Source organism: Bidens hawaiensis, unplaced genomic scaffold, assembly GCF_021521415.1.
Source record: "Bidens hawaiensis isolate Kalapana, Puna unplaced genomic scaffold, B.hawaiensis_p1.1 tig00035059_1, whole genome shotgun sequence".
NCBI lineage: Eukaryota > Viridiplantae > Streptophyta > Magnoliopsida > Asterales > Asteraceae > Bidens > Bidens hawaiensis.
This window is the reverse complement of record NW_027505346.1, coordinates 153,771-178,254: the sequence shown is the minus strand read 5'-3', so window position 1 is coordinate 178,254 and position 24,484 is coordinate 153,771. Positions and strand designations below refer to the sequence as shown.

Here is a 24,484-nt window from a genome sequence, read left to right as displayed (position 1 = left end):
GCCGCCAGTACGGCAGCATATACGGCGGGGGTGTTTAGGGGGTGTACAGCAGCGGCTACAGTCGGTTTTCCGGCCACCACTCATGGCTATTGATTCCGGTGGTGGTGGTGGTGAGTCCGGCGGGGGTGTTTAGGGTGGATTTTTCTTAGCCTGTGATGGAGAATTGGTTGGTGAGATTGATGATGGTGATTGATGATGGTGTTTGCAGGTACAGGTGAAAAGACAAAAATGCCCTCACATGCGCCTCACGTGAGGGCATTTAACTGAGTTTTTCTAACCCAGTTAGCGTAAAGGACATAACGTGTAGAAAAAAAAAGTTTAAAGTACACCGCCTGCAAGGAAACTTAGAAAAGGACACGAACCGTAATTCATCTTATTTTAAAGGACAAAATTTGTAATTCTGTCTAAAAGAAAATCCAATTAACCAACCACTCACACAAAGTCGTTCCCAATCTGGATCTGGTCACCTTCCAGCACACCGTCTACCAAATAATTCATATACTTCCGTGTAACGTCACCAGTTAATAATCATTAACTCCGTTACCCCAATCCAACCCAAACCACCAATGAATCCACCCAAACCCCGTCGTAAACCCACCGCCGCCACCGCAGAAAACGGCGACTCCGGCGACAAACTCGACCAACTCCTCCTCTCCTCCGCCATCTCCAACGGCGAAGACCTATCCCCATTCATCCGCAAAACCTTCGCCTCAGGCAAACCAGAAACCCTACTTCACCACCTCCGTCACTTCTGCAGATCCAAAGAGTCCGAGATCGAAGAAGTATGCAAAGTCCATTACCAGGACTTCATCATGGCCGTCGATGACCTCCGTTCACTTCTCTCCGGCGTCGAATCGCTTAAATCATCAATCTCCGATTCCAACCGCCAGTTACAGTCCGTTGCAGGTCCGTTATTAACGTCACTTGATTCGTTTATTGAAGCCAGAAATAAGTGCCAGAATATAGCCCTAGCGATTGACTCTCTTCGGATCTGTATCCGGTTAATGGAGCTTTGCTCACGCGCTAATTATCATTTGCTTAATAATAATTTCTACATGGCGTTGAAATGTGTTGACTCGGTTGAACGAGATTTTATTAATAAGACGCCGTCTTCTACTGTGAGAAGGATGCTCGAGAAGAATATACCGGCGATCCGCGCTCATATTGAGCGGAAGATTAGTAAGGAGTTTGGAGACTGGCTGGTTGAGATCCGGACTGTGAGTCGGAATTTAGGGCAAGTGGCGATCGCACAGGCGTCGGCTGGGAGGCAGAGAGAGGAGGAGTTGAGGATTAGGCAACGGCAAGCGGAGGAGCAGAGTCGGTTGAGTGTGCGCGACACGGTTTATGCGCTGGAAGAAGAAGATGATGACGGTTATATTGCGGGAAGCGACGGTAATGATGTTTATGGTAACGGTGGTGGTAATGCGAATGCGAGTGCGGCTCTAGGTTTTGATTTGACTCCGTTGTATAGATCGTATCATATTCATCAGACTTTAGGGCTTGAGGACAGTTTTAAGAAGTATTATTTCGAGAATCGGAAGCTTCAGTTGACTTCGGATTTTCAGGTGTCTTCGATGACGCCGTTTTTGGAATCGCATCAGACGTTTTTCGCGCAGATTGCGGGGTTTTTCATTGTTGAGGATCGTGTGTTGAGGACCGGTGGCGCGTTGATAACGAAAATGGAAGTGGAAAGTTTGTGGGATACTGCGGTTAATAAGATGTGTTCGGTGTTGGAAGATCAGTTCTCGAGGATGCGGACAGCGAATCATTTGTTGATGATTAAGGATTATGTGAGTTTGCTTGGTGTGACGCTGCGAAGGTATGGGTACTCGGTTGATGCGTTGCTTGATGTGTTGAACAAGCACAGGGATAAGTACCATGAGTTGTTGTTATCGGATTGTAGGTTACAGATTGCTGAAGCACTTGCTGCTGATAAGTTTGAGCAGATGTGGATGAATAAGGAGTATGAGTATTCGATGAATGTGCTTTCGTTTCAGATACAAACTTCTGATATTGTACCTGCATTTCCTTACATTGCCCCATTTTCATCCACAGTGCCTGATTGTTGTAGAATTGTGAGGTCTTTTGTTGAGGATTCAGTTAGTTTCATGTCTCATGGTGGACAGCTTGATTTTTATGATGTTGTGAAGAAGTACTTGGACCGGCTTTTGACTGAAGTTCTGGATGATGCCCTGTTAAAGCTTATTAGCACTTCAATCAGTGGTGTTAATCAAGCAATGGTTGTTGCCGCTAATATGGCTGTGTTTGAACGAGCCTGTGATTTCTTCTTCCGCCATGCTGCTAAGCTTTCTGGGCTGCCGCTAAGGATGGTGGAAAGAAGTAGGAGACAGTTTCCACTGACCAAAGCACGTGATGCAGCTGAAGAAATGCTTTCTAGCTTGCTTAAGAAGAAGGTTGATGGTTTTATGACATTGATTGAGAATGTTAATTGGATGATTGATGAACAGCCTCAGAATGAAAATGAATATGTGAATGAGGTCATAATATTTCTGGAAACTCTTCTTTCTACTGCACAACAGATATTGCCTGGTCAAGTTCTTAAACGAGTATTGCAAGATGTTCTGTCTCACATATCGGAAACAATTGTTAACTTTTTAGCTGGTGAATCTGTGAAAAGGTTTAGTTTTAATGCTGTGATGGGTATTGATGTTGATATCAAAGTGTTGGAATCATTTGCTGAAAACCAAGCTTCTCTTGTATCTGAGGAAGAGGCTCAACAGTTGAAGAAAGCACTTGTTGAGGCAAGGCAGTTGGTTAATTTGCTTCTCAGCAATAACCCAGAAAACTTTTTGAATCCTGTCATCAGGGAGAGAAGCTACAATGCTTTGGATTACAGAAAAGTAGCAATCATTTCAGAGAAACTTAAGGATCCTTCTGAGCGACTATTTGGAACTTTTGGATCAAGAGGTTACAAGCAAAATCCAAAGAAAAAGTCCTTAGACTCTTTAATCAAGAGACTCAAGGATGTCAACTGAAATTCTCAGGTATCTTTCCCTTGACCTTATTTGAAATAGATATGATCATATTGCCATTATGTGTCTATGGTTTGTTGGATCTTTTGTTGTTCTTTCAATTGCTTGAATCTTTTGAGTAGCTAGCGTGCCCTTAGATGTACTAGTCTCATTCTGCATGCTTAGAAAGGATTATATGCTTGGCTGTATGGCTCAGACGAGAGTAATATACTAATCACATTAGGAGATAATTTAATAATGATGATCATCATCATCACAAAAATCTTGTGATGATGGTTTGATCCTGACTCTTTGTTAACACTTAACACAAAAAATACGTAGTCCCAAGGTTGATAACTATATATTTATAATCATATATGTGCTTTCATTGTGGTGCTTTAGTGGAGTTATATAAATAGAACAACTGAAATTACAAAAGTGAATGTTAGGCCATTAATGGACATGCTCTTTTGAGTTTTGACCTTTCAGTATTAGAAGTGGACTGTTGTTCTGGATGGGAGTTCATTACAGTTGGAACCTTTGAAAAAACAAAATAGTAAAACAATGGACAGTACAGTAAGTATATACTAGAGTTGGAAATTATAAGCTGATGGTGAATAAAGTTATCAGAGTTGTGAAAGTTAGTTCATTGATTTTGCTTCTTAGGTGGTTACTTGCTTTTTGTGAAATCAATGAAACTGAGACTTGAAAATCACCTGTCCTTGTACATGATTAATGCGTTTAATATGATAACAAAAACCAGAGTATTAAAATTTTAATTTGCTTATTTTAATGAAGTTAATACACGGTTATAGTGACTTTTGATGACTTCTGAGCCGTTCCTTTGTAGTTAGATTTTCTGGCTTTAAACCGCTTGATCTGTTAGAGATAAAACACAACCACATTAACCATTTGTTGATAAATGGGCCGAGATTGCCACCTCTATCTTCTTTTATATCCCAAATTTTTTTCTATGACAGTTGTCCACTCAGTATCCTCGCATTATAACATCCACCTAATGTCAGTCTCTATCCACGCTAAAACCCTGCCTCAACATCCACAATGGGAGCTTTTTCATATTTTAGCATCAGTATGATATTTTCATATACGTCGGATTTTTCTTCTACTTTTATTTATCCAGAAAAATAGGTTTGAGTACACATCTTGTTCTACTCAATTAGATGCAGGGGTGTGCATAAATTAGTTCAACTGAAAGCCTGATGAACCCAATAAAAGCTTGGTCACATAATTCAGGTTTTTCAGGTTCGGGTGGAACCGTTCTAGGTAACTGGTCTGATTTCCTGATAGGGCTTCTTTCCTTTTCCCACCATCTAAAACGATACAACTATGCTTTTAAGTAGGCCTCTTTGCCTTATAAAACTTTCAAAATCCTAAATAACCTGAAGTCTTGAATGATAATTATGTAGTAATAAATTAATAATACTTCAAATAGTAAGCAGAGAATCGTGTGACATGCTAGTAGGTGATAGAACTCATATTTTCATATTCATCAGGCATAACTTAAGTAAATATATAAGGTAAAAACAGAAAACTCACATCCGCACAAAAAGTAATCCGGCTAAAAAATACAATAGACATGAGACTTAACATTATTAGATATCATGAAAGATCTTGTGTATCCTGCCCTTTTTATTTATACGTATTACGGAGTTGATAGTTAGAGAAGAAATGGTGAAACAATTTGTTATTCATTTGTTGCAAACTTACATAAAGGCAGAGAAGTTTGATATCTAATCATATGCTAATTCGGTTTTTCTTTTTGTTTTTCTAAAAAAATATAATTTACAAATCTATATCAAGTTTCATTACCAAAAAATAGTTAGTTGATTAGAATGTATACAAATAAATATGTAGCGGAAAATAGAAAGAGGAGTCAAACCTGGACTTGTTGCATTAACATCCAGCTTTAAGCTACCAGACATTTCGTTAATTATCTATCAACCATTAAATATAATAGAGACCAGCATCACAAATAACCTTCGTGGAATCGAGCCCGGACCTCCAACATGCATGATGAAGACCTTATCATTTGAGCTACATTAAACATGTATATTCTAAATTACCTAACCCACTAGCATATAATTATAATATGTTGCATATTATTCTTAACTACCCTAACTACCTATTATATAATTACATAAAAGCATTGCATGTTAGCAAAACCTACTTCTGTATAGGCTAGAAACATGTCAGCAGGATCCCATTGAGGAATAGTAATGTGGAATACGTTATGACTAGTGAATTGCTTAACCAAATGTTTTTAAGGTAATAACTTGCACTGTATAACTTTGCTCTGTCCGTAATGGAGATGAATTTATTTCTTCCAAGGGCTTTTCTTTAAACAATTTTTTCCGCATACAAGATGGCCGGGTTGGGTAATGGGTTAAAACAGATCGTCTTGGTAGAAGTTAAAATAGTCCATATTTGTTTGGGTTGGCCACATGTGTTTTTTTTGTCCATTTACCTAAACCATTCCATGTTTTTGTTTTTGTTTTTGCTTTTGAAGAGTTGCAACTCTTGCAACCAACCATTGGTCAGGCGTTTGGCCTACCGAATGGAACCGCAGGTTTTAACTGTTAGATGTTTACGAACTCAGGTGAGAGCTGAAGATATTGTAGATCTCAAACTGGTGTGTGGTTCAACTTGAAGTCTATGCAGGAGCAATTAGCAAGTTCTTATAGTGGTTGTGTTTGTTAAATTCTTGGTAATTAATATTGGTATGAGATTGTAAATAAAGCTTAAAAAAAGTACATTTGTGTCAAATTCTTTATTTTTGTATGCATGAAATGTTTCTCCATTAGTAAACAAGTAATATGAGTTCTCTGTTACACCTAAACAAAATCGAAACTTTTACAGTTCTCAAACTTTTTTACTTGCATAATGTCTCTCAAGAACCTCACATGATTTTATTCGCTATCGTGAAGTTGGGGCTTAAGTTCGTTTATTATATAAGCTTGTTTATGCTCAATGAAAATGAGTTTTTAATGTGCCGATCTTGATAGCTCACGAGTGACTTGGCTTAGCTTGTTTACACCCGTGCTTTCATGGTTACACGTACGCTGATGAGTGATGACCAAATCAATACCCTATATGGATGAACAAATGTATATAAAAGTGAAGTTTTGGTAATGTCTTTTTAATTGAATATAGATGTATGTCTCTGTGCCTTAAATGGTAAATCCGACAAATTGCTTATCAGGATATTTTGGCATCTACGATAAGATGCCCCAAGGGAATATGCCATCCGCCAACCAATAATTCAGATATGTTATATAGTCATATAGATAGTGAGATATATAAAAAGAGAGTGTGTTTTTTCTAATTATGAAAATAACTATTTTTAGATATATTTTTATACAATATTTAATGTCATACTTTAATTTCAAGTATATCCTATTTATTTTTTATTATATCTGTTCAAGAGTATAATTGTAATTATACTTTCTTAATAATATGAAAAAGTTTCTAAAAATATATTTTATGTATTGATAGTTTAAACTTTTTTAAAATTAACCTTCCTGTAAAAATGCTTACAAAAATATTGATCAAGTGGCATTCCAAAATCATAAGTTAAAAACTCTTTTATGATTTTATCACATAAACATGATATTAATTAAAAAAATTGTTAGATAAAACTTAGGATAAAACTATTTGATTTAGTTTTTATCAAACAAAATAATACTAAAAAAAACAGGAGCAGGAGAATCTCATATTTTATTGGCGACTCCAATAAATACGAGTTACAGACATAACGAGTTGACTAAATCAAGATGAGATCCGATCATGTCCGGCAAACACACGTAATTCTTCTTCCGTTACTCTTCCTCCTTATTCACCTATTCTCCTCGACCGCATCGGACACTCCAACGGCCTATGACGAGCTTTTGGAATACGATTTCCCCGTAGGCCTTCTTCCAAAGGGTGTCACTGGCTATGAGCTAAACAAAAACACAGGCGCATTTAAGGCGTATTTAAAAGAAACATGTTCGTTCAAAATTCAAGGATATGATATTAGATATAAATCAACGATTAGCGGTGTTATAGAGAAAGGGAGGCTGAGGAATTTGAAGGGAATTAATGTTAAGATATTGGTGGTGTGGTTGAATATTGTGGAGGTGAGTCGACATGGCGATCAGATTGATTTCTCGGTTGGGATCATGTCGGCTGGATTCGGGATAAGTAATTTCGTTGAGTCGCCGCAGTGTGGCTGTGGATTTGATTGTAACGAATTGTTTTTGGATGATTTTTTGATGTCTTCTTATTGATTTCGTGTCATGATTCATGAATAAAGTTTCGTATATTTGATTTGGATTTATAGATGGTTTTGTACTACTTTTGCAATTTGGTTTAGAAAAATATGATTAGTTATTGAAGCTCTTGATCTTGTTTATTTCATGGGTCTGGTTGTTGGTTGATATAAATATCATTTCACCTTTGTAGTACAGTCTACATTATATGGTTAAAGATGGTGTTAAATTAATCTGAAGAGTAAAAGAGTCAAATCGAGAGTTGGATACTAACCTTAGGTATAGAGGGAGTGACAACACCTTTACCAGATTGATTACTATGGGATAGATATGAACATGTTTTGGTCATCCAAGTCTCATACCTACAAGTGTAAACGAGCCAAGCCCGCGCGCGCTCGGTTGAGCATAAGGTCGGCTCTTTCAATTCACGATAGTTCGAGCCTGGCTCATTTTGAGCTTCTATGTTGTTTAAAGCTCAAGGTCGGTTCAGGATTGATTCGGTTACTTTCATAAAATTTATTATTTTATTTATATACATAGATGTTATTTATTATGTAATTACTTATTTATTAAATAAAATAAAATCAGTGTATATATATAAATAATAGGTATGTTTAGCATCGCGACTCTAGTCAAGTTCGATATATAAAGCTCGAGTTTGAGCTTGTTATTAAATTAGCTACAACTTAGATTCCAACTCTGGTTTGTGCTCGTTTAAGTTCTACTTATTTCAAGATTTTACCGAGACAAAATCAACTATATAAAGGTAAGGAAAATTGGAAATAAGTAATCCAAACTTTAAAAGTCATTACCAGTGGTCCCACCTTGGCATCGTTTCGAGATAAGTTTTAGATCAGTCGAATCGTATCGTTCTTCCGATCAAAAGCCCTGAAACATCGGTTTGAAACTCGGGAAAAAATGTAACGGATTTAAGTGTTTTTTAACAGAGATTCATTGAGACAAAAATAGTTGGAAGATGCGACCACTGGTAGTGATTTTTAAGTTGTGATTATTACCGGTCAATACACAAAAGTTGAGATTATTTATTTCGAATTTGCCTAAAGGTAATTACCATTGTTTAAAAGATTATTAAAGTTGTGATTATTATCGGTCAATACACAGAGGTTCATTGACTTATATTCATTCGGTTTGTTTAGTGGTGAATGCACTAAATCATGTTTAAAAGATAGAAACATTACACAGAAAAACTATATAAGTCGTTTCTAATAACAACCTATTTCTAGTTAAGTTCTTTATTAACTTAATTAAGTGACGTTGTAAAAGTTTATACTCTAGAATACATGTAAACTAAAGCCCATACACATTAGGCCAGGCTCTGACTATGGGCCTAAATTTCTGTATTTATAACATAAATCCTTTTTTTTTTCCTTTACATAGATCTTTTGGATGACAGTTTACATAATATATATCCATTACCTAAGATTATTAACATATAATAAGACACATTATTGATTATTCTGTTTTGTAACACCAAACCAAAGCCTTACAACATAAACTCACATGGACGAATACAACTTCCCCATGTTTTCCCGGCTTTTAACTTCCGAACCAACACAATGAAACCCGCAACCACACTGCGGTGACTCATCAAACGAATCAACATCAAACCCTGCCGACAAAAGCCCAACAGAGAAATCCACCTCGCCTTCATCGCGAGTAGCCTCCACAATTTCCACCCAAAAAAACATAAGCTTTACACTAACCCCTTTGAGTTTTGTTAGCTTGTCTCGTCTAATCAGTCCAGTAATTGTTTGTTTGTACTTTATTTCGTAACCATCGTATGGAAAGTCACATATAGTACCAAGGTTAACTTGGAACTCTCCGGTTTCTCTGTTCAGGGTGTACGATGTTACGTTTGTTGGAAGCAGGCCCACTGGAAAATCGTACTCTTGTAGTATTTCGTATGCGGTTGGTACATGTGGCGGTGCCTGAGCCATTGCGGCAGAGGTGAAGAGGAGGAAGATGAGAGCTAGAAGATTGTAGCTTTTTATATGAGACATGGTTTTAAATGAAATGAATGATGATTCAGTTGAATCCTAAATATGTTAATGTTGGTTTTAAAGAACAAGTTTGTTTGTAGACGTTGTTTTGACACATATTTGTTATGTTCCTTATCTAAGGTGTTTGTAAATACCGGCACATAGCATCCCAACAAAATAGATAACTTATTAAGACCACTTGTATTTATAACTCTCCACCTAAGGGTGTTATGTAACACGTGACGTCCCAACCAGTAATGGGGCATTTTATAAAAAGTGGTGTAGTGATACAATGCCTTTGCAATCATTAGTCAACTATTATAAATTAAATCAAATATAAATAACATACGTATTTGATTGGTTGGAGTTTTTGGGAAAAAAACATATTTAATTGAAGGATTAAATGGGGTGGCTTTTTGTAGAAAATGCAAGGCCAAAGAGAAGCCCAAAATGCCCCCGGGCGGTGTTGGGGGCGTTTTAGGAGGTCAAAATGACGACTACCCATGGTGTAAATGATTTATTAGCTTTTTATAATTTTAAAATAAATGAGCATGTATGTAAATCTCCCTTTACAAAATTACAAACAGTAGTGGCTCTCATACTAGTCAATGCCTGTCATGCACACCCTTAATTAAAAGGTTACCGATAAATAATTATATAAAATATTCTCGTTTGGTATGCAAAAAAATTTCAGTTTTAAGTTACCGATTCCGTTAAATACAACATAGAGGGGATGCTATAAGTCTAAATTATCGACTTGGTCATTTCTTTTCAAAAGTTAGCAACTTTATATCTGAAAAAATAGTAGTCATACACCTTTTAGAATTACCAATCATGAAACAGAACGTGACATGTAATCTGACCAAGCATGTTTCAGTTTTCAGCATCACCCACTCTGCCACGGCCTTAGTGCTAATACAACCCCAACACATGATCAACACATGATTACATGTTATTGGTTGATAATAGGGATGTGTTTGGGATGGTAACGTACATACCGTACCGATCCCGAGAATTCCGGTTCCAAAAATTGAAATATTTGATATTGATTCGGTTCGGTACCGGTGTATTACCGGTATTTCGTACAAAATTTAAGAAATACTGATACTATACCGATACCGAAAACTAAAAAACTTGATACCGATTCGGTACTGGTACCGTTACTGAAAGCGCTCATCCCTAGTTGATAATATTAGAAAATTAAGAAAGTAAAAAAAAAATCAAATTGCTATTTTCATTATAAAAGAATGGTTTGGAGAAACGTTGTGAATCAAATTTGTAAATCAAGTTAAAGATTTATTAAAACAAACTCCAGCTTTCGTAATTAGAAGGAAAATCTAAGATTATTAAAGATTCATTAAAACAGCATAAAAGCTTAGATATTAACGCCTTAACGGTGCATATTTAGTGGAAAACAAATTCCAGCTAATCATATTTGCATGAGTAAACTACCATATATGTTATGTGTGGAACATAAAAGAACACAAATAGCATAAGTATAATTAGAAAAGCAGTAAACATTTGATAACGATACAACGTTTCTAGCACACATAACTTATTATTAATTAATTATTATAAAGATAAAGATATTGAGAGATGTAGAATCATGAACCAATTCATCCTTCTGCATATAATCAAATCGTCCCAGTTCAACAGCCCGAAACTGCGATTTAAACGAAGGAAATCAATCAATCCAACTTTCGGATCAAAGTCCTTCCTAGTTTTGGGCTTCAACAGCATCTCACGAAGCTCAGCTGGATCAATCTGGTTTCCATGCCCTTCTGGCTTGTAGTAGCCACTAACCGGGTCCGGAATCCACGCAGTTGATTTCTTTGATTCCTCACCTCCGTTCTTCATCATCGCCATTACGCCCCCCTTCGCGGCTTCCGATACCACTCCCTGAGGTGCTGATGCGTATCCACGCCTAAAATAACCATCCAAAACATTATAACTATTATTATAACCGGTGTTAAATGTGCCGGGTGTTTAACAAGTTTTGAAACATGACCTGAACCCAACCTAGAGTATTATTTTTTGTGTTAAAAGTTTAACCTATTTAACGGACTTATAAATAAAATAATAGAACCTTTTAAAACCATTTTTTTCATTGTTTGGAACGTTAACTTTCTTCATAATTTAGAGTCCCATAGGCCACGCATACGGCTACTAGACTATGTTTTAAAAAGAATATTCGATATAATTTTTTTTAAAATATTGCAAAGCTTGAAATAGATTGAAATATTTAATTATAAAAGATTCTTTCATTAACTAAAACAGATTAACGAGGTAACCCGAACCCAACTTGATTTAAAACAGATCTACCCGAACCCAGCCTGTTTTAAAATATGTCACGTTAGTTAAACCAAAACAAACATGTTTTGTTTCGTGTCGGGTTTGGGTCTTGCTGACAACTGAACCTCCTAATTATTATTATTATTATTATATAGAAAATAAAAGTTATAAATTTATTAAAATTTAGTTAACGTGAAATTAATCACCTGGCAACAACAGAGAAGTGTTGAACAATGAATGACGAGAGAATTTTAGCCATTGATGGATGCAACTACAGAACCTCAAAAAATGAAATTTCTGTAGCTGCAACGGTTCTCGGAAGTTTATGATGATGAATATGAAGATAGCATGAGAGAAGAAAGGGAGTATTTATAAAGGTGGGAAATAGGGTTTTAAAAGTGGGCTGGATCAAGTGCAACGAGGTTCAGTGTACATTACGTGGCCCACCAAGGTCCATATCACGCAACCAACATAATAATAATAATAATAATAATAATAATAATAATAAAAATCTTATGTGCGAATACAATGATATTTTATATTATTGCACCGAAAGGAACGCACAGGTGTCGAAGCAAGATTTGGGGCGGCGGTGAGGACATACCATGTGGCGGTTATTTTTCGTGTGGTGTGCGGGTCCACCGTCCACCGCTATGGCTGTGGTTGAGTCTAAGTCAAGCCCTATAGTCTTGTGACTCGTGCTACCATTAAAAATGGAATGCTTAACACATCGTCTAACTTTAGAGTAAACTGTAATTCCAATTTTTTTTTTTACAACAAATGTTCACTGAGTATTTATACTATCCGTTGTGGACTTGCTATAGGCGCTATGAGTGGCTGGCGCTAGCCATGTCGGTGGTGAACACAACAACGGCCTCCCGCGGCGTGATGGGGCTTCCGCGAGCCGGGGCGAGCCTGGCCTTGGCTGGTGAAGGGCTGTTGCTGGTTTTTTTATTTTTCCTTTTTTTTTTGGAATTGGTGAGGGGAAAAAAGAATGTGGTGGCTTGTTTGGAAGAAGCATATTGATGCAGCTACGGGATGAAGACGTGTGACCTAATTCTTGACCATATTCGTGCATGAGCTTTATTTTTATACATAATTCTTGTCCTAGTTTTTGATCCAAACTTATTTTACTTAGCCTAATTTTGTATTAGATGGTTTAACAAATAAAAAAATGCTATATATTATTTTCTTTTATTAGAAAATTTATTTTTTATTTTTTATTTTATATTGTTATTCAATATTTTCGAAAACAAAATAAAAGGAAAGAATCATAAAATTTGCTGAAGTCACCGTTCGTCTGAACGGCTGAACCCAACAGGCTCAAGCGGCTTAAGCGTTGACTTCAGCGAGTGCTCAGTCAGCTCTTTATTGCACAATATTATTTGATGAATTCAGAGTCCAGCTTCAGCTACAACACACAATCTTATTAAAATTTGAACCCACCACATTTGTTTTTAAACTCGGGTTAAGTTTGTAACATCCCGAAATTTCAAAGGTAATATTAATTACATTACTTATTAATAGATGGGAAGTTTACTCGGGTTATCAGGGAATAAATAAAAGAATAGGAGTTGGTATGGGTCGGGCTAATGTCGGGTAATGGAAGTGGGTTATGGACTTGGGTTAATTGAGATAGGTTAAATGAGAATGGGATTTCAGGGATATAAATACCCCCAAAATCCCAAAATATCTCATTTTCTCACCAAACTCCCTAACACACACTCCTTACACCCTCAAAACACACACATTCTAACCGATCAAGATTCGGAGCCGAGACCCGAGGTTTTGTTGATAGATCTGCGTTGGTAAGGTAAGAACATATCCAACAAAGCTAATATTACTGAAAATGGTTAGGATTGGATGGGTTAAACCGGACCCGAACCCAAACTGCCCAAATCGGACCTCTAAAACGTCGATTTTAGGCCGATTTGATGGTTAGGGTTTGTAGGCGCCGATCATACGATTCCGTGGGTACCAAAATCGAGTTATTTGGCTAAGAAACGAAGGAGTTATGGGCAAACAGATCTGCAGCGCGACAACTTCGCCTTCATCTGGGCAACTTCGCCTTCAAGCGATGAACTTCGCCTGCAAGCTAAGTTCGCCTGATGAACTTCGCCTGCAAGCCAAGTTCGCCTGATAAGTTCGCCTGAAGCCAAGTTCGCCTGATGGCAACTTCGCCTAAATGGTAACTTCGCCTAAAAGCCAAGTTCGCCTAAGGTTTAACTTCGCCTGAAGCCAAGTTCGCCTAAGGTTTAACTTCGCCTGAAGCCAAGTTCGCCTGAGGTTTAACTTCGCCTAAAAGCCAAGTTCGCCTGAGGTTTAACTTCGCCTGAAGCCAAGTTCGCCTGAGGTTTAACTTCGCCTGAAGCCAAGTTCGCCTAAGGTTTAACTTCGCCTGAAGCCAAGTTCGCCTAAGGTTTAACTTCGCCTGAAGCTAAGTTCGCCCGAAGGGTTAACTTCGCCTAAAGCCAAGTTTGATTAGAAAATAAATTATAAAGCGATAAGTTAAAGTAAGCTAATACTAGGCCACCAGATTAGGTCAGGCGAGTATTGATACGTGTAACTTGTACAGTTAGCCGAGCTCAGTAAAAGAAGGGATTTACAGCTCTCAGAAAAAGAAGCAGTATTCAGGTGAGTTTCTAGCCCCATTCCTTGTTATGTTTTCGGGGCTGTGTGCATACTCGATGTGTTGTTAATACATTTATCCTAAGTGATAAGTGTATCTCATATGTGAAATGTGTGATAGATATGAATGACTGTTTGTCGGTACGCGAACGATCTTCGGATATTGCGCGTACTGTCAGGTTAAAAATAAAGGTACGAATATTATATATCGTAGATGTATGAATGTTCAAATGAATACTTGTCGGGGCGTGAACGATCTTCGGATATTGCACGTAACGACAAGGGGTATGGTTGTTAATGAATGAGGTAAAGAATGCCTAGAGTGTTCTTATGTTATAATGTAAGTATGTGTGTATAGGTACACGAATGGTATGTGATATGTGTGATATGTATGAATGATTGCTTGATGGTACGTGAACGATCTTCGGATATTGTACGTACTGTCAGGTTGTAACGTTATAAATATGGTAAGTATGATATGTATGTTTATGTATATGAACGTAATAAAGTTAATAAAAGAAGGAAATGACGGTTGTATGGTTGTATAGTCACGAAAAGGGTACCGAGCCCTAATAATACTCGAGGTAGGATGTATGGTTGTATGGTAATGAAGAGGGAATCGAACCCTACTAATATTCGAAAACCAAGGGACCAGACCCTTATAATATCTGTGATGTTAGGGACCAGACCCTTATAATATCTGTGATGATAGGGACCAGACCCTTATAATATCTGTGATGTTAGGGACCAGACCCTTATAATATCTGTGATGATAGGGACCAGACCCTTATAATATCTGTGATGTTAGGGAATCGAACCCTTCTAATATTCGAAAACTAGGGACCAGACCCTTATAATATCTGTGAGGTTATAGGGCGAAAGGCTCTTTAAAACGTATGATTATGAATGTAAAGAAAGTATGTAAGTAAGAAAGAAAGTATGTAAGTAAGAAAGAAAGTATGTAAGTAAGAATGATGGTATGAGTACTTATGTGTGTATGAAAGAAAGTTATGAGGTTAAGTACGTATGTATGTAAGAAGGTATTGCATGATATTGTATGATTAACTAGAACTCACTCAGCGTAGCTGACTTTTAGTATGCACGCAGGTGAGCTGATTATAGAGTTAGCATGAGGATGACACACGGCATGGATTGAACGGCTGGCATCTGAAGAAAGAAGTAAAGATGTTTTAAATATAAAGTTTTGTGTTATGGTATCAAAGAAAAGATTTAATGTTTGGTAACAAATGATTGATGTTTTATATTCCGCGAAAAGTTTTAATAAACTCTGATTTGAAGAACTGTGTTTATGAGTAAATCCGACGCTAAAGTAGGGTCACCGGGTTCGGGGCCTTACAGCTTAAGCGTTGACTTCAGCGAGTGCTCAGTCAGCTCTTTATTGCACAATATTATTTGATGAATTCAGAGTCCAGCTTCAGCTACAACACACAATCTTATTAAAATTTGAACCCACCACATTTGTTTTTAAAATATTGGATGCTACCATATCACTAGGCTACTAGGCTATTAGATCCTATGTAAACTTTTTCCCATTAAATTAAGGGTATTTGCTATTTAAGTTTATTTTTACTTTACAAACATTTACGCTTAACGTTTAGGGACAATTACGGTAAAAAAAATGGTTTTTAGGATGAAAGTGACAAAACTAAGTAAAACGTGGATGAAAACACCAGCTTACTTAACACTAATTTGTAGACTAAATACCAGTTAACATTAAATTTGTAAACTATCTAATAAAAAATAGAACTATCATCTAATAGCAAAGAGTTGCCACGAGGTGTTACAATTTTATAAGGCTCGTTTATACTACACATATGTGCATTGGGTCATTGGTATTTATAGCGAAAAGAAAAAGAAATTTATACCAAGCTGTAGTTAAAAATATAAAAAACAAAATCTTGAAGCAGGTGTGCGTGACGCGCGTGCTTTGATAAGCTGTACACTATCACACAAGTCGGTTTTAAAATAATATAATCAAACATGGTTAAAAATAAGGATGTCGCAACAATATGTTAGGAGTTTTATAAATTGTTATATTCATTCCTTATAACGTTCACTTTAGGAGTGTGATAATGTGATATCTAACCCAAAATTACAAATACTTGGGTAAAAATAAGTAGGTTTTAGACTTGGTTTATAATAATGCTTGTCGCACTCAAATACAATACCATATGTAAGAGCATCAACAATAGAAGATTTTTGAGATGTGAAGGAGAGATAGTTTAGGAAGATTCTTGATAACGAATAGATGAAAAATGTGTTTGTGAAGGAGATGAATAAGAGAGGAGAGAAAGGAGAAGAAATACTGTATCTTAGTGGGGCCAGGTGCCATACAGGCATTCAAAAAAATTCAAAAAAAACACTTTCTATCGGTGATGGTTATAATTGTATATTGGGAATAGAGACGGATGCCCAAGAACAACATATGATCCAAACATCCGAATCCAACTGTATTAAAATGCTTGTGTTTTTTACTAATAAAATAAAATAGACAGTGCCCAAAGTTCATCTCCTAACAGGCTTTTCATTAATCTTTAAAGCCCGTGGAATACAGTTTAACATTTTCTAAATCCCTCTAGCTTCCTTCTAGCCTTTACAATTAAATGAATATTTTTGCAATTTTGATATCCAAATCCAAAGTTTAATTAAATAATGAACATCAGAATCTGAAGCCATCTAGATGCGACAGACATAAATCATCGATTTATGATTTAAATTACTGAAATTTTATGGTATTTGTTGTTTTGACTTAACTCGTCTTGACATGATTCGTTTCTTGCCCCCACTGATAAAAATTATAGGATCCGCTATCATCCGGCTAAGGTCAACACAACATATTAATCAAATTTGCTAAATTTTGATTGATTTTTTGTAGTCGGAATTTTAATTTGGCCCGTTCTAACTCGCACCAATTCTGACCTGCCATACCACCCAGCTCCACCCGTTCACGAGGTCTGTTTAGAGGTGTACAAAACCGATTTTAGTCAAAAGAAAAATAATAATAAAAATAAATAAAAAGTCAATTTGGTTGTGAAATGTCTGAACCGCTATACGAACCGGATCGCCTATAACCAGTTTTTATGTACATGACCGCGGGTATGTTTGATAGGGAGCTTTTAGAAAATTATAGATTCACACTTTAAAAAAAAAACTTTAAAGGTGCTTGAAACTTTTAGTTTATAAGAAAAAACTTAAAATTTGAACAATACTACTAACGTTGAGAAAAAGCTTGTGTCTTTTATATTTAAAATTTTACAAGTTTGATACCTGGACTTTCAATAAATTTTGTTAACTTATATAATAGTTACACAATTAACTTTTAAGAGGTTATAATTTTTTCGCAAGTTAATATTTTTTAAAAATATTATTATATATATTAAATTTCAAAGTTGTTGACACACACATTTCTACTGTTTGTTTGAAAATAGGCTTTACATGTTTGTATTGTCTATTGTGGTAGTTGTACATATCCCTCATGGTTTTTCTCCTTGCACGTGTCTTTACCTTTACATCTGGCGTCTTTTAAGTTTACACACGTCTTCTTCTTTCTTTATTTTCTTTTTCTTATTCTTATTTTACTCTATTGATCTCCGGGCCTTTGTTCACTGCTCTGATGACCCTTTGCTTCTCTGTCTCCGGTGAAGTAGCTTTCGATGTCATAGCCAACTTCCTTCTCTCTGTTGATACCAACTATCCACCAGCTTTATGGCAGTGTTGTATCGTGGTGGCCGGAGGTGACTGTTCCGGCTCCGATTCGATTTTTGCCGAGTCATCATGGCTGACACCATCTGCCATGCATCGATGGTCTGATGGTATGGTGGCGGTGGGTCAGGGTTTGTGACGTAAAACCCCAAATTGTCCCTGACGTTGGGTGGGGGCGTGGGCTTGCTTGATATTCAATTGTGGCTTGATGACCGTTGTTGTTGGCGGCTTTAACGTCCGTGGTGGCTGGTGGTTTTGTAGCTTGATGAACCGTGGTATTCACTGTTTGTTTATTACTGTGCTACTGGTGTTTGTATGATTGTATTTGCTGCATAGATTGTTGTAACGTCTTCTATGATATTCCGTGAAGTTTGTGTAAATTATGCAAAAGTTGCATACTGTTTTCAAATGAACAAGAAGGTGGATCAAATCTTGCTCACATATTCTAAAAATTGAGATTGGCTTACCAAAGTATTATAAATTAATTTAGCTGTATACCCTAAGTTTTATTTTAGTATTGAAGGTTGAATCTTTGCCCTTTAGTTTGATTCCATGTTTGACTTGATGATACTGTTGTTGGGTTCTGTTTTGAAATCTTTCTGTGTTGTGACGATAGTCCATTATTTGGAATGGCAACATGTGTTGCAACATAACGAATATCTGAGTCTCAAACGCTGTACGAATATTGTCAGTGAAGGAAATGAGGAATTGTGCATTTTTGGCGGCGCTGACTTATTGATGGAAATGACTATGATGAGTTTCGTTTAATTAGGGTTTTTTGTAATTAGATTTGATTCTATCCATGGTTTAGAAAGTCAAATGGTTGCTTTATGCAGTTTTATTTTCAGCATCATTTGTTTAATGTTTGTTATTGTATGTTTTTTAGACCACATTTCTTGCCCGACAGGTGTTCGAAGAAATGCCAGGGCTAAAAGCCCACAGATGGCAATCAAAGGTTATTTGAAGATAACATACATGGTGATATGTTATTTACTAGGCTATTATGGTAATTTCATTGTGATTTTCATTCTTCAATTTTTAATGCAGGTGTTCAATTAAGAGTATTTATGTCAAGTTGTTTAGATAATGGTTACTAAATTTTATTTTATTTATGTTTTTTGTGATTTCGATTTTAAGTTTTATTCGTTTAGTACTTTGCAAAACATTGTGTGGCATCTGTCGGTAGAGCCAACGCTGAAGAGTTATTGCAAAACCTGAACAAGGCTGAAATAGGGAAGCAAACTGTTTGGGGTCGCAATCTAGAAAACAAGCAGGTGTTGTTTTAGTAAATGAGCACACATTAATTATATCAATTTAGAGGTACACTATATTATTAAGCATGATATAAATTAGTTTTTAATTTGCTATATGAAATTTGCAGTGGAGACATATTTTTTGGAACCAATGACGAGCTGAATACTGTAGTGGTCAATTTTATGGTGGATATGGGCAGGTTATGCAAACACCAAGCATGCATGGTGCAGTTGAAGTATATGGTGGCTATGGTGCACATCAGCAACGAATGAGTGGTATGAGTTTAGAACAATAGAGATTTTTATGGATTATAATGATGTCAAACTGAATAACCTCAATGATGTATTGAAATTGCTCCAAAAGGATGCTTTTCTGTAAGCGAAGTTGGATGCACACTTGCAGAGTAGTGTTTATGTTAAAGAAAAGTCAAGAGTGATATGTTGGTTTTTTACTGCATTTTGATGTTTGGTGAAGTCACATAATTGACTTTTTAGTCAACTTTGTTTGATAGAAGAAGCTGGGCTAGGATTTTCGAACGTCAACGGTTTTATCATCTGTCACATGCCCGAAAACTTTAGGTTTTTTTTTCCTTTTGTCGCGCGGGTTCTAACCCTAGTTACATTATAAAAATGAGCATTTTATTCTTTTTAAGCTATACTTCTTTAACTTTAAAAAATTAACATATTTCGTGATTGCTGGTTGGTAACAAGTCAAGTCAAGCGAGCTCGGGTAATGTGTAAGACCAAATTAGGGTCGGAACGAGTCTATACAAAAATGGTTAATTTAGTCGGTTTGTGTCGATACGGTTTTGAGTCGCAAGGGGTCAAGTCAGAACATGTTTCAAGTTAGAGCAGTGTTGAGTCGGAACGAGATTCGGATCAAAACAGTTTGGTTTAAAAAATTATCTTCTTGATTTTCGCCACCAATTACATGCGTACTGCTTTTGCACGAATTACATGTTTAAATTCGCCATTATGTGTGCACTATCATCAGGTGAATCATGTACCGATACTGATTATGCGGTTGATGTCAGATTGCGCTCCTACTCCACCGCACCGCTCAGACACCTAACTAGTTTTATTAAAAGTTCAAGTTACTCTGCCAAACACCTAAATATATTAAAAAACTACATCTACCTGCTACTAGCTACAGCTATTAGCTTCCGGTTACCGGCTAGTCCCTACTCATGTTAATTACTATTTGGGCTTAGAACAACGATTGGATCATTTTGATGACAAACATTTGGGCCACTAGAACCGAATCATAATAATATTAAGCCCGTTACTGATTCATAGTTTTCGTTTGGTAAAAAACCTCGTCTCCATTGTTATAGCTGTTGATTAACTTAACAATGGCGGAGATGACGAAGGTGGGCGGCGAGACTACTCCTCCGAACAACACCATTTACATCAACAATCTCAACGAAAAAATCAAACTTGACGGTACAGTACTATCAAACTACTAACCACTCTTTACATCCTGTAAACAACCTTTTGCCCTAATCCTTTTATAATAAATTAATTAATCTTTAATGTGTTGAATTAGAGTTAAAGAAATCGCTGCAAGCTGTGTTCTCGCAATTTGGTAAAATATTGGAGATACTTGCTTTCAAAACCCTAAAACACAAGGGTCAAGCTTGGGTTGTTTTTGAGGATGCTGCTTCTGCCACCAGTGCTCTCAAGCAGATGCAGGGCTTTCCGTTTTACGACAAACCCATGGTATTGTCTTCTTTGTTTATAATAATAATAATAATAATAATAATTTATAACATTGTAGGTTATTAGGTCTGAATTTAACTTGAACCATGAATGCATATTGTTTCCTTAGGACTAGTTAGAACTGCTTATTGGCGTCTTGATACCGTTCAGATGGTGTTTGTGATTGCTTATTTGATTTTTTAAGACGTAAACAAGTTTATTCAGCAATTTCAAACGTTCTCAATGTCTCATCGTAATATGCTGCAACGGGCCCATAATTTGTTATACGTAGGGGGTGTTTGGGATTCCTTATTTTACCTCCTTATGATTTTTCATTAAGTTAATAAGCTACAAAAGTGTAACTTATTAACTTTTCCATCTCACATCAAAAGCAATCCCAAACACCTTATTACTTTTCAGGAAGTTAATAAGTTATAAGTTGGTGAAAATAAGCTATCCCAAACACCCCCGTAATGACAAAAGTTTAAATATTCTGACAGGATTAGAAAGCTGATAAATGGTATGTACTAGACATGTTTGTTTCTACTCTTTGAGTTAATACGATAAGGAGATTACTCATGCTAATGCTGATAAATAATACTGTAAAAAATTAATTGAAACAAACCGTGATGGTATTGTTTGCTCAACAGAAGGTTTTTTAACTACTTTTAATAATTATATTAGATATCTAGATTATAGAGATTGGAAAATTAGAAACTATATTCTAACAGTGGCTTGTTAGTGTAATAGCTTCTAATGAAAACTAGACATGGGCTGTAAAACAGAGGAAAATTTTGACGCGAGTGAGGTGTAATTGGTGACTTGGGGTTGCACTGTTGCTGTTAGACTATGTTTGAGATGCTTATTTCTATTATCAGTTATGATGTTGGTGTATCAGAAGAGTGCATTTTTTTTTCCTGCTAGTTATTGGCTAGATTGCAGTAGTGGAAGTTTATATGATATAAGACTAAATATTTGTTTTTGGCAACTCAATTTTAAAAATTAAAAATTAATTTATCGCTTTTAACATTCTTTTCTAGGTGTTGGTACAAGGTAGTGCATATGTGCTACAAATTCTCAAAGAAAGTTTGATGTGGGCGATTATGCTTTTTTTTTTTTTTTATGTTGATGTTCTCAAATTAGCTGCAACTTGAAGGTCTGTTTATTAGTAGAAAGCTTATTTTGCTGGGAATAACTATGAACTTGCACAAAATGCTATTTGAAGACAATGCACACAAAACATAAATCATTCTGGTCTTTAACTCGAATTTATTCATAAACAAAAAGCTTAAATTAGAAGTATGCGTTGATTCTAAGTTTAGAGAAAGTATAATTTGCTGTTGCAAATACACTATGTACAAGTAACAAATAAAGTTAAGGACAAATCTAATGTACGTATACAACACATTATACACTTTCATATGTACTTGTTTATAAGATTTTTAATTAACATATATGTATGACGCATTGACATGTGCCCCGTGTTTGTAAAATAGCTTATTAGTCAGCTTTTATTTTATTTACTTTAAGTGCACCCCTATGTTTTTATGTTGGTGTTTAATTAAGCTAGAACTGTGATTCACAGTGGTAGAATTAAATGGATTGTTTTCTTTTTTAAATTCATTTAGAAAGTTACATTATGCATTTTGATTTGCATTCTATTCAAGATAATAATTTTAATAATATCAATAACTGAAGCTGTAGTCATGTCCACATCAACATTATATATTTATATGTCAAACTTTACCTCTTGTTTTAATCAAAGAATCATCACATTGTCTTTGCCTTTATTTTTTACGTGAGTGGTTTTGTAATGATGATTAGTGTATTATCTTGTCACGGTCTCTAGCTTCTCTAGAATTTTTTTCCCCCATAAAATTAATTAAAAAAACTTAAAAAGTATGCATCATTTGCATACACACATGCTGTTTGATTGTGCAGTTTTTACTGGTTAATGAAATATTACTCATTCACTAATTTACACAGACAAAAGATGGTCTATGAGTCGTCAGTTCTTTGCATGTAATACTCGTTTTATAATCAACATTTTATTTTATTTATATAAGCATCATTCTACTTTGATGATCACAGAGAATACAATATGCTAAAACAAAATCAGATATCATAGCAAAAGCAGATGGCACTTTTGTACCCCGGGAAAGACGAAAGAGGCATGAAGATAAAGGTAACTTATTTGTGACTATTAATATATGGTCTTATGGTAGTTAGTTTTATTTAGTTTGGTCTAACCGTAATGACAATGTTCATAATTACGTGACTATGAGACACTTTTGTAACTTTTGTCTATTTGTTCCGGTCATCAAATTTTTTTATATGCATGTTTATTCTTTTCCTACTGCTATAATATATATGTTTTATGCAATAGGAAGGAAAAGAAAGGGCCAACATGATGCTAATCAAGCAGCAGCAGGTGTAAATCCTGCATATGGTGCTGCCCCTCTGGTAATTGATTAATATTTTAATTTAACACTTTCTTTTTCTAATTATTTACATGAGTACTACGTACATATAACCCCAAAATCACAAATTTTACACTTTTGTGCAGTTATCACAAATACCATATCCGGGCAGTGCTAAATCCGGGATGCCAGAGGCACCGGCTCCACCAAACAGCATATTGTTCATACAAAATCTTCCTCATCAAACATCATCTATGATGCTGCAAATGCTGTTTGGGCAGCACCAAGGATTCAAGGAAGTAAGAATGGTGGAAGCTAAACCAGGGATTGCTTTTATCGAGTATGGAGATGAGATGCAGGCAACTGTTGCTATGCATAGCCTTCAAGGTTTTAAGATAAGTCCTGAAAGCCCTATGCTGATCACCTATGCTAAGAAGTAGACCATTTGCTTGTTTTTGTTTCTTTGATTGCTAGTAAATCGTCGAATGTTAGATATTTTTCCGGGTTTTATGACTTGTATTGTTGTAAAATTATTTTGTCAAAGTTTTATTACTACCTTACTTTTCAATTCGTGTAATTAGCTCTTTAATTTGCCGCATGTTGGGTTGTGTGGTGTTGCATGGTGGGCGTGTAGGACGACCTAAGTCATTGAAATGTTGTATGGATGCTTGTGAAAAATAATTGTGTAATTGACATGATTATGCTGGATTTTATTTTTTTACCGACAACAGAAAGTCAGAAACAGCGTTGTCATTGATCATCACATGAATTTGGCTACATGTTCTTCCTATTGATTAGACCGGTATCGAAGAAATACACATTTCTCAAGGTTCTAGTAAGCATTATGTATCAAGGATGTATCCGGGATTATGGTGGAGCAACCTACGAGTCGTATCCCTATTAACTTACGTGGTAATCCTGTGAACTCGTGCTTTCCACAAGTACACGCCCTATCTACAACATTGGCAACACATTGGTCATTCCAAGGACCACCAACCTAGTATATGTTGTCACTATTCCACAAGGCATGTGCTTTGTTGCTTCAGCCTTTATGCCATCAAATAAGCATGTGGCAGTTGTATCCATGGCCTGTTACACTTACCAATCCCCTTGATGACACTAACAATGATCATCTTCATAATATACTCTCACATGTTGTCCTTTTTCTTAATCACAACTTTACAACATTGTGAGAACTTGAAGTTTTTAGTTTAGTTTCACTATGTTTTA

The 24,484-nt window shown here is 36.0% G+C and overlaps 4 protein-coding genes across 4 annotated transcripts; 3 read left to right on the top strand and 1 right to left on the bottom strand.

Annotated features, from left to right (window-relative positions):
- The first annotated feature begins 533 nt into the window (after positions 1-533).
- Positions 534-5,805, top strand: LOC143612608 (exocyst complex component SEC15B-like). The gene is made up of 2 exons (XM_077086554.1): positions 534-3,005; positions 5,590-5,805. The coding sequence occupies exon 1, from the start codon at positions 567-569 to the stop codon at positions 2,994-2,996; it is 2,430 nt and encodes an 809-aa protein (XP_076942669.1). The 5' UTR covers positions 534-566; the 3' UTR covers positions 2,997-3,005; positions 5,590-5,805.
- Positions 5,806-6,763: 958 nt separating this feature from the next.
- On the top strand, positions 6,764-7,258 carry LOC143612607 (uncharacterized protein At5g01610-like). Its single transcript, XM_077086553.1, has one exon. The coding sequence runs from the start codon at positions 6,764-6,766 to the stop codon at positions 7,256-7,258; it is 495 nt and encodes a 164-aa protein (XP_076942668.1).
- A 1,499-nt stretch (positions 7,259-8,757) lies between these two features.
- Positions 8,758-9,261, bottom strand: LOC143612606 (uncharacterized protein At5g01610-like). Its single transcript, XM_077086552.1, has one exon. The coding sequence runs from the start codon at positions 9,259-9,261 to the stop codon at positions 8,758-8,760; it is 504 nt and encodes a 167-aa protein (XP_076942667.1).
- Positions 9,262-20,446: 11,185 nt separating this feature from the next.
- On the top strand, positions 20,447-23,811 carry LOC143612613 (U1 small nuclear ribonucleoprotein A-like). The gene is made up of 5 exons (XM_077086558.1): positions 20,447-20,579; positions 20,683-20,855; positions 22,926-23,019; positions 23,221-23,297; positions 23,401-23,811. The coding sequence occupies exons 1-5, from the start codon at positions 20,489-20,491 to the stop codon at positions 23,692-23,694; spliced, it is 729 nt and encodes a 242-aa protein (XP_076942673.1). The 5' UTR covers positions 20,447-20,488; the 3' UTR covers positions 23,695-23,811.
- The last annotated feature ends 673 nt before the right edge of the window (positions 23,812-24,484 follow it).